This window comes from Pholcus phalangioides, unplaced genomic scaffold (assembly GCF_987345545.1).
Source record: "Pholcus phalangioides strain wild (caught in Gottingen) unplaced genomic scaffold, Ppha-v1.0 ptg000011l_1, whole genome shotgun sequence".
NCBI lineage: Eukaryota > Metazoa > Arthropoda > Arachnida > Araneae > Pholcidae > Pholcus > Pholcus phalangioides.
The window spans coordinates 52,180,960-52,197,260 of NW_028301604.1; the positions used below are offsets into that span (position 1 = coordinate 52,180,960).

Genomic DNA, 16,301 nt, shown 5'->3' on the forward strand with positions numbered 1-16,301 from the left:
CAACAGATATAAAATTTTGAACTTTGTAAGAAAAAAAAAAAAGAGATCCTTAATATTAAAAAGAACCATCAAATGAAGTTTGACAAAAAAATCCTCACAGAATCAGAAAACATTGAATTGATTCCACTACTCAAGATTTCAAGTGAGCCACAGATTAGCTTTACGCTTGTGAAAAAAGTAAAGTTTTATGGAAAAAAGTGGTTTTTAACAATTTTCTTCAAAAACAACCATAAACTAAATTTATTTAACATTCTATCAGAAGAAAAAAAATTACTCCAGCTTCATTTATGAATGCATGTACAAGTATGTTTAAATTATAGTAACTTTTAGCAGAACGTCATGGTATTTTTGATTTCTGATAAAAAAAGTTCAGAACTAAATCCATCCATAAATGTTTCCATCAGAGTTAGCAAAGGGAAAAATAGTCTTTCTGCAATTTTTGCAGCTCTGGTAGGAACTTTTCTTATATTTGTTGGTTTGATCATAAATACAAGAAAATTGGATGATTTGGAATAAATATTAACTTGGACAGCAGATTAAAACTTTATATTTTATTCATAAAAGAACTAATTGGCTCCCTCTTGCTTTTCCCATTTTTTTTTTTTCTTTTTGTCTAAAAAATTTTATGCATCATAATTTTGAAGATAAAATAGGCTAGTTAAAGTCGAAATATGGCATTAGACTCAATGCTTATAAAACATTAACAATATTAATTCAGTAAAAAGAAAGTAGTCAAAAAGTTAAAAAAACTTTTCAGACACAAATTCATATGCGCTGATTCTAAAACAAATATTTTGAACCTCTTTCTTCAACATTAAAACGTTCATATTTTGCACAAGATCCTCTTTGTCATTAATTTTTTAACATAAACATTCAAAAATTAATGAGCATTCATGATTTAGAGACTATAGAAAAACTAATAAATTTATGATATTCTATACAAATCACAAAAAAACAAAAAACAAATGTGTAGTGATAAAAATCTAGAAGAAAAACACTGAAAAAAGCTTATTAAATTCAAAAAAAATTATAACAAGCATATGATGATGAATAAAGAATCAAAATGAATAACTTCAACATGAAAGTTTTATGTACATCAAAGTCATAAAACTGATAATTTTTCCACATTTTACAGATTGTACAGTGAACAAAACCTACTCAACAAGTAAAACAAAATAAGAAAACAATTCTTGTTGGCACAAGTAATTAGAGCAAACTTTTTAATTTAAAATTTTCTAATATAACATGATAATCAAAAATCTACATCCCATCCTGTTAGATCATCTGGTGGCAAAGGTTCACTATCTTCTGGATACAAGTCAAAATTGCTGAAATCAGCAGGACCTCGCACCTATCATTGGAAACAAATAATTACAGCGTATATCCTATTTTTAAAAACCACCATTCAATGAATAATTCTGTATAACACATTTTTATAAGAACTCACATTTTCATTTTTCAGAATTACTTCTTCATATAGAAAAGTTTTCTATTTAACACAAACCTTTTGATATCTTATTAGATTTTCATACCACCTACCTTATGTAGGTGTTAATGGAGTTGCTGCTGCTCTTAAAATAATACCAATATATTCCGATAAACTTTAAAAAGAAAAGTTTGCTGTCTCTGCCTGGACTATCTATATATTGTCTATATATATAGACAATTCTTAATGATTTTTCATGATTTAATATGACTTAGACATACATCATTCTTGTTTCTTTTCTTTTTTTATTATGTTAATGCGAGCAAATTTGTGAGCTCAGTCTTCTTTCTTTTGTACCTCTTCAGAATTTTGAGGTTTGTTGGACTTCTGGATGCACCTATCCCCTGGGAAACACTTTGAAATCTCCTCTGAAGATGTAAAGCATGGTGTCACCGGTCCATCAATGTCAATATCTCTGCCAGGAATCGACCCCTGGTTCTCTTGCAATCTGGGCAAGTACACTAATCGATATACAAGAGACCACTATTTTTTTCTATATTTTAACAAACAATGTAATGAAATCTGTACAGTCAAATCCCAATTTAATCACACAATTTATTTTGTAGAATTCTGATTGCTATAAAGAAGTTTGAGGTTATATCGAATCACGGTTTAACCCATGTAATACAGTCAACTTGATTAATTTGATGTCCAAAGTCACTAGAAAAAAACTGAATTATCCAAAATTCAAATTATCCAACTAATCTATCCTGTATCCATCTGGCTTCTAGTCAGCAAGTTATCAAACCCATTTACTCACCAATAAGGTGTTAAGCGAGATGACTCGCTCGATGGATATTTTATATTTCACAATAAGATTCTCATTTCATTTGTTTTTTTGTATCCTGTGTATATAATATGACACATGTAAGATAACAGATAAGATGGCATGGGCCTCCTCCAATTGCTTTTAAAATATATATCCATCCTAATATGTGTACATTCATCCATCTTAACGAAACCCAGAAACTTTTCTCCAATTCCCAACCCCATCTCATCTGTAATCACCACAAAATTTGTTAATCGCGACAGTACCCAATTTTTCGGGGAAAATATGCTGTAAAGAATCTTGTATGTTATGTTTTTTTTGACACAAAATAAAGTGCTCCGGATTCTGCCACGAAGCTGGGCTAGAAGTGATCTTATCAACGGGATAAGTCCAGTGACAAAGTTCTGGTGTTCATCATGTACCCATTAAATGACTATACTTTTGCAGCCATGCAGTCCAGTGGTTAGGGAGCTAGCTTCTGACTGTGCAGGTTTGGGTTCAAATCCTGGTTCAGACATGGATGTCTACTAACACTAACAAATTCCCTGTACAGATCGTAAAGATCTATTGGAAATATGTGATGATTATACATCATACGACGATCTTGTATTATTATTACAACTTAATCATAGGATAATAATTATCAATTATTGAAACTGTTTCTCAAATTTTGCTAATCGTTCTTATGCTATCAAGGAAGTATACTTTCATTAACATATCACTATTCATACTTTCCAATACTCTCCATATTCACAATGATGATAAAAAATTTCAGATTTTGAATGGTGGAGATTCACCTCGATTTATAGGTTGAACATATATAACTCATATTAAGTGGTACACATTCTCAATACACTCGAGCTGAACTAAAATTGGCATTAAAAATATAATTGGCGTTAAAATGGGCATTAAATTATGAAAGAAAAAAGCACTAAAACAAATAAACTTTACAAATATGAATTTTCATTATTTTTCTATACAGAAAACTTGTATTTTAAATTGCTCATTCATCATTAAAACACTTTTGTTGGATTCATTCAGCATGAATAGCCTTCTTATAAAATTAGATCATGGAGTTTTGCCGGTTTCCAATCAACAACTGTAATTTTCTTCTTCAAACTATGTTACAATAACTCCAACATGAAAGCAAATCAAATTCTGTAGCATACATTTAACCATACAAAGGGTGCCCTTTACAAAACAGTACTTGATTTTTTTTTTAAAGAATCTATCATAAAACCTGAGTAAATCTGTCAGGACTGGTTTTGTATTTCTTTACACGTTGGTCAGCGGACATTCAAACTAAAAGTCAAGTTCGAAAAAACACCATTCATAGTGTGCTGAAATTATGCCAGAATTTTCACACTTTTATTTGTCTTTAAAGATTTGTTTAACAACTTGGTCAAGAGAAACAAAGTTTGACTTCTTGTAGTATTTTTCCTAAATTAGCTCATATACAGATCATGATTTTTTCCCTCCAACTTCTAATCATGCAAAACACTAAAAAAAACTTGAATTGAACAAAAAATTTTAGCATTAAATTAGATAAAAAAACTCATGGGGGCCCTTTGCAAAAGTTCAAATTATCCAAAATTCAAATTAACTAAGTGTTCCGCTGTACTTATAGGGGGAAAGTTTGTTGCAACATAACAGGTTGTTATATTTTTTATTCAAATAATATAGTGATGAATTTTGATTATACATTTAAAAATAAAATTGTTCCTTTTCCACCCTTGGTGGTCGGCCATGGACATCCGCTAAGGTAAAGTAGATTTTTTAATTAAATATTTTTCACTTTTAAATAGGCCTAAAGAACATGTTGGGGGAAACTGGCCAACACCATCTATAGCAGAAGGCCTCTGCATGAAGCTCGTGACGTCACTGAAGGTCACATCTCACCTATAACCAATGGATATAGCAGTCTAATGCATGTGCCATCCCTTTTTTGTAGCATATATAATGGCTACAGATGAGATGACCTTCTTTAGTGACATCACAAGCTTCACGTGGAGGCCTTCTGCTATAGATGGTGTTGTCCTGTCCAAGTCATTCTAGTCTGGACTAGTGGTGTGAAAACCATGGGTCGTGACTCCCTGGGGGCCAGTGAACTAGGGGGGTCGCGAGAGATTCTCCAAAATAAAAACTTCCAAATAAGAAATTCATTTTCATTTAAATATATGTCAAACTAAAGAATGCCTTTATTCAGCTGAGCTAATTACCATGTATCATACAATGTAATTTTATCAAGTTCTACTTGTACGAGAATCAATATATCGGCTCTGTGCAATGACAAATGTGCAATGTCCTGGCAAAAACAGAACATAGAAAATGACATTTGAATGTTTACTCTACCCACATGTTACACTATGAAAGTTATTTTCCTAAAATGTTTTGTAACGTGTGTGTAAATAGGGATACACATTCACTTTCAGGCGCAACTTAGATAGCAAAACAAGGCATCCAAACAGCTGATTAAAATAAAAAATTTTTTATAGATTCATGCTTCTGGCGTGCATGTGGTTAGAGAGAATCACCCGATATTTCAAAATTGCATATTTCTTAAAAATTAAAATTACAGAATGATAAGTAACATGTGAATATAAGGGGGGTAATGTGTCTACATTTTTTTATGAACAATTTTTTTAATGGTTGATTTCAAGTGTAGAATTATTTTGAAGGATCATTCTTTCTTAATCACCCTGTATATGAAAATCAAGGACCATACACCTCGCCACACTTCCATCTTGCATAAGGGACACTAAGTACATCAAAAACAACATAAATATTTATATGATATTAAAAAAATTGAATTTCTTTGCAAGTCAATAACCCCTAATTAAAATCGAAACAAGTGTTTTGAAATCAAAAGTGCATTTGGAACCACACGTTCACTACCAGCAAAAAATCTGAATGTCCCGGTTTTCCAGGAAATATGGTCTACATGTGTAGGGGTCGCTGATAATTTTTTTTCCGTTCAAAAGGGGGCTCGCGCTTCAAAAAGTTTGCGCACCACTGGTATAGGTCAATGTCTTTAGGCTTATATTTTAAACATCAACATTTTGATGTTTCAAATGTCAAATTTATATTTTTATTGAATTATTATTATTATAATTGGTTGAATTTCTATTTTGAATTATTTCAATTGCCTATGTGTTACGCAAATTTCTATAGTATTTTCGATAATTTCTTTGGAGTTCTATGATGATTAAGCAGGTTTTGATTTGAGACAGTTTATTTCAGTAATCAGATCAGACTAAAAAATATTTGTGTGTTTTCAAATAAATACAGCCCACTTCCAGAGCTCCTTCACTTTGCTTTCCCACTGCAAGCTATAACATATAACTGATTCACCAATCACTGCTTTGATACCTCTGATAGTTTCCAGCTGATCCACCAGTGCTATTGATCTGAAGTTGTTTCAATTTCTTCGAGACAAGATTTCTTGATCTCCGACCCCAATGGATGGCATTGATAAACACTACTACTACTAAATCAGACATGCAACTCGTCCATATTCCTCTGCGGAACTTCTAACAAATTGGTACATGTTGGAATGTGCATGTACAAATGGTGAACCTTTTGTGAAGTTTGTTCCTGTGTAATGCTTGTTATGTGCAGTGCTGCCACCTGCAATAATTTTTTTAAACTATGAGTTTTTTCTCCACTCATAGTGAGTGAAGTGTAATGAATGAATAATTGTAACGTTGTAGGTCTGTCACTCCTGTAGGTCTGCCGCTAGTTGCGGCAAGACTTTTCTTTTTAGCAGGAGATTGGCTCACATTCCTCGCAATGCGAGTCCATCACTATGACCACTTACCACTTGACCACCACAACAGCATTGATAAACACTGCTGAACTGATGGTGGTGTTGTTCTTCTACTAGCCGCATTGTTGTTCCTGGGTGCCATATATGTGCTTCTTTATCGATGCAAGTAATCTGTGCACTATGACTATCTGATCAGTGCCTTCTTACCGCATGGGCCCACCCGGGGAAAAAACGGGACCTCAAGAGCAGAAAGGCCTCACAAAAATGAGAACTGGTTCAATTTTTCCAGATAGGGCCTCAGAAAAATCACTTGGCCCAGGGACCCATCTTGCTCTTAAGACAGCCCTGTATCCCCCAAAGCAGAATGTGCGACATACGTCGCAGAACAACCAGTGCTGTTGCAGAACAATCTGGAAGAATTTTAAGAATAGTGTAGAAAAACGCTATTATGTATATGCAAATTTTTACCGCAGAACATTTTTAGTCAGCTGAGGGCTCGTTGCAGAACATCGCAAAACATTCTGCTTTGGGGCCTGTATCTGATACTCAATGAATCAGCAAGTTGTCTGGAAAGGTGATGGACTTTTTGCTTTGATCTCTCATCCTTTGGTATATAGCCAGAACGCATGGGTGAAGATACGCCCCCCCCCCCCCAGCGTCAAAAAAGGAGTGGGCAGATCTAATGTATATGTGTATATATGAATTGACATCATCATCGTGCCCCCCCCCCAGCAATAATGACCTTGTCCCCCCCAGACTTCTATGCCAGAAAGGTGGTGATATAGCTCGTGGACTTCTCTAAGTGAACTTCTTACATTTAGTGTATAACGGGAAAGGTGACAATTGATGGTCTGACGTTTGATGACTTCAAGATTTTAACTTAATCTTTTTACTGAGAATTGTGTTTATATTAAAAAATTTTTAATTGTTAACTTAATGCTAGAATCATTGTTAATGAATAAAGGTCTTGAAGTGAAAAACTTTTGTTTATTTTCTTATTGTCGTCTACATAATTTGGAGTGCATTAATTCATTGCATTGTTCACTGAAAATTTCGGCAATAAGTGGGTTTGGGGTGATATCATTGACGCTATAACAGGGTTCGACTGTATCTCTCTAGTTGCTGAGAGAAATAACATCTCTTTATAATTCTGTGTTTGAGGGAACCATTTTCTAGAGTGCATTTCAATTTTTTACTACCTATGAATATGAAAGGTTTGCAAATGGAAGAGAATATTACTAATTATGTATATTAATAAATAAGGCACATTATATATTTCTTTGAATAAATCAAATGGAGTCCGTATCTACTGAAATTTTAAAATAATTTTCTTCCTTTAAACTTGAAAAATAATTCAAATTTTTAAAATAGTTTTCTTCCTTAAAACTTGAAAAATAATTTAAATTTTTAAAATAATTTTCTTCCTTTAAACTTGAAAAATAATTTAAATTTTTGAAATTTCACTTATCCCAATCTAAAATTAACAATAAATTATTAAATGAATATGTAATCATTTTTATATGCTTTAATTTAAAATATGTAAATTCTACTAAAATTGTTTTTTTATTTTGGAATGATAATTTTCAAGCCTATATAAAAACTTTTTTTGATAAAATGAAGCAACTTCATTTTATAGAGACGTGAGTGTGTGCAGAGGTAGATTGATGGTTATTAATTATTTATTTGTATATATAGGTGTGTTTATAGTTTTGCTGCTTTTGGGCTATACAAATATTACTACCTTCCTCCCGTTCTAGTCTATCTTTTTTTGACCACCCATTTTCCAAATTTTCTGCCCTTCTAAACTTGCCATTCTAGGCTATGGCTCACTTAGCATCCCCCCCCCCCATAAATATGTCTTTCAGGGGCATTCCCCATAAATAACCTCTAAAAAAATGTTTTATCATAAAACTGTGGTAGTAATAAATTCACTCTTGAAAATTGAGTTTCTGGGCTAAAGTTTTTAATTTCTTAAAATAAGAAAAAAATTACATTATTGATGAAATTCATATGCAAAATTAGTTGATGATTAGTGGTGGTCATAAATGTATTAAAGAAACAAACAAACCTGAGGAATGATTGGAGGAACTAATGATCTTGTACGCAGACCATCGTAATAAAATCCATCAAACCACCTGCAAAGAAACAGCATATTAATTTATAACTAAAATAGTGACATACAGTGGAATTCGCAAATAAAATTCTGAAGTTCAGCAAAAGTCGGGATTTGTCAACGAAATTGATGTATTTTGTTTGGTACAATGTTAACTGTATTGCAATTATGTAGCTTCTAGTAAAAAGCAAATTTTTCTATATATCTTGGTTTTAATGAAACAAAGAAAAAAGTAGGTTTTACAGTACAAAAAATTAGTTGGAAAAAAGTTTGACCATGTCATAAAATAGAAAGGATAGGTTTGTAGATGAAGCAGGCTTTTTTTGTATTTTCTTGTCTTTGTTTCTCTCATTTCTTATTTTTTTTCATAACCCATCAGCACTTAAAATACACTCTTATAAGACTGGACCAAACCACTGAATCTAACCAAATATTCTGTTCCTTTTAAAGTTCATTATAGTAGAATTTTACTGTATCAAGAAGTTCTTAAAACTTGACTCATACAAATACAAAGGCCACAATAGACAAAATGCCCAACAAGGTGGCTGAAAAAATTATGCCCATAAAAAATACAGATGTCAAATATAACCAAAATACTCAATATAAAAGCATATATCACCAAAAAATAAATTAATAACATAAAATAAACCTCTCATACAAAATATTATGGTTATCTTAACTAAGTATGGATAGCTTCTCGATTTATCCCTCTATGTCTATAGTACTTCTTTTTAAATGTATCAATTGTGTTAGAATTCCCAACCCCCAGAGGTAAGCTATTCCATTTATTGACAACCCTATTAAAGAAAGACTTACTACAACACCACAACCTGGAATTGTCCCTTACTAAATGATACCAGTGTTTCCTTATTGAAGCAGTTGATTGACAGTGTATTAATAACTCAAGGTCCATCCTGTTGAAAATTTTTAACACTTTGATCATATCCTCCAACACCTATGTGTTCTTCCAATGTAAGCATATTCAAGAAATCAAATCTTTCTTCATAGCTCATCTATATTTTGCTTAGTTCATAATGTTAAATTTGGTGTATTATCACAATCTGATTGAATTATAGTGAAAACAAGTAAGTGATATCTTACTTATGCTTTTGTATATCCTGAATGCCACCTTTCTGATATCCAATTCTTTCTGCTGGGTTGTCTCTGTTTAAACACATTGCAAAAAATCACAAATAAAATAAACAGTGTGTATAAGTTGAGATAGTTTTTGAGGTATGATAAAATTACAGTCGAAGTTCTATAACTCAAATTTTTGATATATCTTTTAACCTCTCATGTCATGTATTTTCTATACATGAAAATTCTATAACACAAATTTTTAGTAACATAAAGTGATATCAATTTTTGCATGCAGTTTGAGATATTAAAGTATGATTGCATTTGATCATCATTTAGGAAATGAAAAAAAATGAATTTGAAATACATTATGCAGGGTGAAAAGCCTGTTTCAATTAAAATAATTTGTCACCATTGGTTATAGAAACATACCATATCCTAGTAATAGCCTGACATCAATAAAAACGTTTTTGGTGTCATAATTTGTTTCAAAATTCAAGAGAGGGAATATGAAAATGGTCATTATGATCACTTTAAAAACATCAAAAGGAAAATTTTACATGATACGCTCCCCAGTGCTCCAGAAACTCCCCAGTTTCGCTCACATGCTGTAAAGACGTATAAATACACCTGTACCAGTTAACAGATAGACTCTGAAAGGCATATATGCACTCCCGTGGCAGTTAACACTAGAAAGACGGATCACGAGAGTATACCTAGAAAGACGGGATGGGGTCAGAATGACCCCCCCCCCATAGATTTTTTGCAATTTTCGGATACCTTAATGTTTCAAATCCCAGTATATCACTTGTAAAACATAAATAGAGTCATAACACGGAAAACAAAGGGTGAAACCACTGATCTGTTAATATATTTTGTTTTTATCTAGCATTCAAATCATTCTATACAAATCACCTCTCTCGATGCACATTTGCAGCACACTGGTTTTTTTGCATTGCGTATAAGACTGAAGTGTTTTATTGAGTGTGCAGTTCTTTCTCATTTGGCATTTCTGTCGTTTTTTGTCTCCATCAATAGGTGTTTTGCATATTATCGCATTTTGAATTTTAGTTTTCAAATTGAAATACTCAGCACGGAGTTCTTCACATAACTGCAATATGTGTAAGTTCTCCAAGTGATTTTTTTCCCTGTCACTTGTTTGTACAAAATCTAAGCATTTATCGCTGACATATCCAAAATGTTAGAAAATACATGCATTGGCCAGCGACGACTTCCAGTCTTGGTCGTGTATAATCGCACCATTTGATCCATAATGTCGACTCCATATTTAGTTTCGTTATTATAGGAAACTGTTTCTGGGGTCTTTTTTCGACAAAGTATCATTTCTCACGATTTTACGTTTCTTATTTCTCAATGGCATTCTATTTTGTACCAACTGATGCACCATTGGAGAAATAATTTTATTAATTTCAACTATTTGAAATAATCACGTGCACTCAAATTTTCTACGTCAAAGGACAAACAATTTATCGGATAATATGGAAAGAATGCTTGACAAAAACCAAAAATTATGCACCTGCTGACGGACACTTGCAGATAAGAATGGGAGGAAAAGACAGGTCACACAGAAGGTCAAATGCAAAAAAAGACATTGAGGAGGATTATAACCTATTTAGAAATCAGCTGTGACGATAACAGTAGTATTTACCACATAATGTGCTAGGATATAAGGAAGGGCCATAATGACTCCTTTCCGTCTTTCTAGGTATATCCGCTCGTATCTTCGTTGTTAAAAAAGATAACAAAAAAAGCTTTGGTATACAATAAGAACATGCTAATTCAGGAAAAGTCGAAAAATTTCAGGAGGTTCGGTTTATTTTTAGCAGAGATATGGAAAGTTAAACAGCGTGCAGGGTCATAAAGACCCCCATTCGTCTTTCTAGTGTTAACAGTTTAAGTATACTGAATTGTTTTGTTGGGCTCAGTAGAGACAAGGCAAAAACTTTTAAATTGGAAGCAAGGAGATGGGGGGTGGGGGGGACAGTAAAAAAATTGAATTTTGTATTTAGGTACATTTATGGTATACAGGGTGATTATAAAAAAACTATCCCGACATATGGGCCCCTAACTATCATACCATTCACAGAAACTGAATGAAATTTTGGCATAAGGTATTTTGATGTATGCGCTCAAGAATGATATGGAAAACAACAGTGTCACTCTAACAGTTACGGTTACAGTGAGAAAATTTCGAAAATATCAAATGGCAACACCAAGTTTTTTGTATTGGAATGTGAACTCCATTGTGAAAAACCCTAAATAGCGTTCGAACGGCAACTGTAGCATGAAAATCACCGGCGGTAGATAGGCTAAAAGTGAGGACAACCAATAAGGACAAAGAAGCAGCATAAAATAAAGCATTTTGTTGTGTTTCCCAAATTTTCCACATGACCTTGTGGAGGACTAATGAGGCTGGGATCTCAGCCGAAGAAACGGTGTGACGAATGAAATGAACATTAATGCTCTGGTGCACGGCAAAGTCATTTTTACTTTTTCCTTGCCTAGCTCCGGGGATTTTCGTGCTACAGGTGCCATTCCAACACTATTTAGTGTTTTTCAGTATGGAGATCGCAATTCCAATACAAAAAACTTGGTGTTGCCATTTGATATTTTCGAAATTTTCTCACTGTAACCGTAACTGTTAGAGTGACACTGTTGTTTTCCATATCATTCTTGAGCGCATACCTCAAAATACCTTATGCCAAAATTTCATTCAGTTTCTGTGAATGGTATGATAGTTAGGGGCCCATATGTCGGGATAGTTTTTTTATAATCACCCCGTATAATAAAATAAATGACATATCTAAAGCGAACATGTTATTGGGACACTTTTTCAAGTTGAAAATATGTTTTTATTACCATTGGTTCACAAGTTATTTGAACTGAAACTGACTCAAGTTTTCACCCTATATACACTGAAGAGCCAAAAAAAACTGGTCCACCTGCCTAATATCGTGCGAGCCCACATGCTGCAACATGACATGGCATGGACTCGACTAATGTCTGAAGTAGTGCTGGAGGTAATTGACACCATGAATCCTGCAGGGCTGTCCATAAATCCGTAGGAATAAGAAGGGGTGGAGATCTCTTCTGAACAGCACGTTGCAAGGCATCCAAGATATGTTAAATAATGTTCATGTCTGAGGATTTAGGTGGCCAGCGGAAGTGTCTAAAGTCAGAAGAGTGTTCCTGGAGCCACTTTGTAGCAATTCTGGACGTGTGGGGTGTCGCATTGTCCTGCAGAAATTGTCCAACTCCGTCGGAATGCACAATGGACATGAATGGGTGCAGGTGATCAGACAGGATGCTTACGTACCTGTCACCTGTCAGAGTCGTATCTAGACGTATCAGAGGTCCCATATCACGCCAACTGCACACGCCCCATACCATCACAGAGCCTCCACCAGCTTGAACAGTCCCCTGTTGACATGTAGGGTCCATGGATTCATGAGGTTGTCTCCATAGCCGTACACGTCCATCAGCTCGAAGCAATTGGAACCGAGACTTGTCAGACCAGGCAGGGTGTTTCCAGTCCTCAACAGTCCAATGTCGTGTTGTCAGGCCCAGGCAAGGCCTAAAGCTTTGTGTCATGCAGTTATCAAGGGTACACGAGCGGGTCTTTGGCTCCGAAAGCTCATATCGATGATGTTTCGTTGAATGGTTCGCATGCTGACACTTGTTAATGGCCCAGCATTGAAGTCTGCAGCAATTGGCGGAAGGGTTGCACGTCTATCACGTTTAATGATTCTCGTCAGTCGTCGTTGGTCCCGTTCTTGCATGATCTTTTTCCGGCCGCAGCGATGTCGTAGATTTAATTTTTTACCGGATTCCCGATATTCACGGTACACTCGTGAAATGGTCATACGTGAAAATCCAAATTTCATCGCTACCTCGGAGATGCTACGTCCCATCTCTCGTGCGTCGACTATAACACCACGTTCAAACTCACTTAAATCTCGATAACCTGCCATTGTAGCAGCAGTAACTGATCTAACAACCATGCCAGACACTTGTTGTGTTATATAGGCGTTGCCGACCGCAGCGCCATACTCTGATTGGTTCCATATCTCTTTATTTGCATACGCATGTCTTGTACCAGTTTTTTTGGCTCTTCAGTTTGTTTATATATATATATATATATAACGTTTGTTTTTCAAAGAATTAGAACATCCCAGAAACTTGCAAGCACAATTCATGAAATGTTTGTGTTATCAACATGCATTTGTTGCATTGAATTCACTTTATGTAAATTTTTCAATCATAGATATGCTCAAGAACCACCATATAAGTGGCAAAAAAAAAATTACATGAAGTAAATTGAATTTCTCTTAAATACAACCAAGTAGTAATAAGTTAATTATGATAATTAGTAACAAATTAATAAAAATGGCATAATCTCTCAATCATTGGTTGAACAAAACAGGTTTTTACTGATTGGTGTTGGTAAATGCTTAGATAAAATTATGAGATAAAAACTATATGTTACAGGTATTTTTCAAACTTATATCAGTTTATTTCAGTGAATTGTAAGTTTTACCAGCAAACACGATGAATTAACAGGCTTTGGGTTTTCACCAAAATGTAGCTAGCAGCAAAGTTAGAAATCTGGCATTTGATAGAATGCCTGTTGGTTATAGGCAAAGTATATGTAATATGAGCATTTTCTCAGATCAAACCAGGGGTTTAGAGCACAAGAGGTATAAAACATGAATACAATCAAACCCCATTATAGCCCCACCCCAACCGATGTCATGATTTCTAGGTTCTAAGATTCCATGATTCGATTTTTTGACAAACTCATTATAATGCCAGAATTATGAAAAATAAATGGTGGCGTTAAACCAGGGTTCAACTGCACATTTCACTTATACCCTTTGTACTTTAGGCCCCCTCAAATGCAATATACGAGAGATTTTCCTACTATAATTTATACACAACAGATTGCTAGCAGTCTTGCACATACACACGGATGACCAGCCTCAGTCTCAGAGGTGACTAATTTTTAAAAAAATGTTTAAAATGTTGTCACAAATCATCTTAGTACTTACTTAAATTAAAAAAATAATTTCTGAAAGTTTCAAAATTTAAACTTTTATACTGTCCCATAGTCCTATAACTTACATTCAGTGTAAACATCTCCATGCATGCACGTTGAACAAAAAAAATTCTAGTTTTTTGTCACAAAACTGGCACAATTAAGAAATATTGAATTTTATGAATTTTAAGCACAATTGTAATAAATTAACAGCTCACAAAAAATAAAAAATACCAATATAAAACTCTTTTCATAGCAGTATTTGTGTTTGCTAAGATAATTTTAAGAATAAAGTAAATTAACTTTTTATCTACATAACAAAAAATCAGTTTTTAAACATTCAATTTTCAGAATAGCATTTACTGGAGTTTTTTTTTTTCTGATGAAATATTACCTGCATAGCCTTTTTATCAATGCTGTTGCATTTCTAGAGATAGTACGTGGAAACTCAATGGCATCAATGCCCTTGAGAATTATATTGTAAGTTCGCATCGGATCTGGAGCTGTAAATGGTGGTCTAACACAAAAAAAAATATATAACATTAAAAACTATGAAGAATAAGAAAAACTGTAGAACATTGTTACAAAGAATATAAATAATTTTTATTTAGCAAACCAAATAACACCATTCACTTTTTCTATTGTTCAGAATCCTTAGTTTTGAAGAAAATCAAATGTGATAGTATCCTTGATTATGTGCTTGAATAAATCCAGACAAGGGCGTAGCCAGGGGGGGGGGGACTTGGGAGTCTGGTCCCCCCCCCCCCGAAATGTGAGAAAATGACCGAAAAAAGGGAAAAAGATGGCCAAATCCATTGTTCTGTCACTTTGGTCCCCCCCCCCGAAATGAAAGTGGTCCCCCCCCGAACGAAATTTCTGGCTACGCCCCTGAATCCAGATTTATTTATTTTTTTACCTTTTTGATGGCAAATATTAAAAATGAAGCTTTCAGGACAAGTTATTATAACCATTAAAATCTTTTTTCATCTGACCTCTGCAAGATTGTGGTCTGGCTGAGGTCTTCCCAGAAAAGTGAGAAAATTACTGATGCATATCATCCCCTTAATACTATGCCTCTTTGTTGCCCAAGTGGGGCAGTGGTAAGGTACTTGTTTTCCACTGTAAAGGTTACCATCAAGGTTCACGGGTTTGAAACTGGGCAAGAACATCAGAAACAAGTTCTTTACCTACTGAGCCTGGGCGAGCACTGACAGATGGCGCCTTTATTTCCCACCCAACTCCCCTGGTTGGAAATTGCTGTATGGCAATATATAACTAGCGTTTGTGTGCAGTAAAGTAATACTACAACTTTTTATTATTTTTTGGTACGTACAAAAAATGACACGTCTTAGCATGCACAATATCCTCAGATTCAAGTTGATGGTTCTGTAAGGCACTTGCTGCTAAGCTTTAAATAAGAACTATGCAATGTAGGATGATAAAATAATGTTTCCTGCAGTTATACTGATTGTTAGTTCTATGTCAGATATTATTGCAAAAAATCTTTGAAAAAGTTTTTTTTACAGAGCTTCATAAATTTTGAAATGACCTGCTGATCTATGAGCTGAATAAAAGGAGCCACATTTGGTTGGTGGAACTTTAATCTGATGAAATATCATTCTTCAACCAAATTTTGTCGAGGGGGGAGGGGAACTGTTATTTCAGACTTCTGAAATACATCAGGGTTTAGAATGCTTTGTATGTTTGTAAACCAAAACTAGTTCATAAACCAAATTATTTTTTGTTGTTCATATATAAACCGAATTGTTCACAAACCAAGATGTTTGTAAACTGAGGGTTGACTGAAGGTGTCAATAGCAGAAATTTATAAGCAATCTTTCAGAATAGACTTGAATAAGTTAACTTGCCCTTGACAGGAAAGTAATTCACAAATTTCACATAAATAAAAAATTCAATAAAAATTGTAATGAAAAAGGGGTGGAACTCAATTAGAATTGTCTACTGGCAATAAAATCATATTTTAAAATTTTTATTTTGATGTTTTTAATTTAATAAGTAATTGAAGGACAGTTA

At 34.0% G+C, this 16,301-nt stretch overlaps 1 protein-coding gene across 2 annotated transcripts in view; it reads right to left on the reverse strand.

The window, feature by feature from the left end:
• Positions 1 to 611: 611 nt before the first annotated feature.
• LOC149080550 (cGMP-dependent protein kinase 1-like) overlaps positions 612 to 16,301 on the reverse strand; it is a 210,857-nt gene continuing 195,167 nt past the window's right edge. For both annotated transcript variants that reach the window (XM_089239653.1, XM_089239654.1), the window contains exons 15-18: positions 14,662 to 14,784; positions 9,236 to 9,298; positions 8,090 to 8,156; positions 612 to 1,351 (exon numbers count right to left, since the gene is read on the reverse strand). In XM_089239653.1, the coding sequence (XP_089095779.1) occupies positions 1,253 to 1,351; positions 8,090 to 8,156; positions 9,236 to 9,298; positions 14,662 to 14,784 (352 nt within the window). In that variant the 3' untranslated portion in view covers positions 612 to 1,252. The remainder of the gene's footprint in view (positions 1,352 to 8,089; positions 8,157 to 9,235; positions 9,299 to 14,661; positions 14,785 to 16,301) is intronic.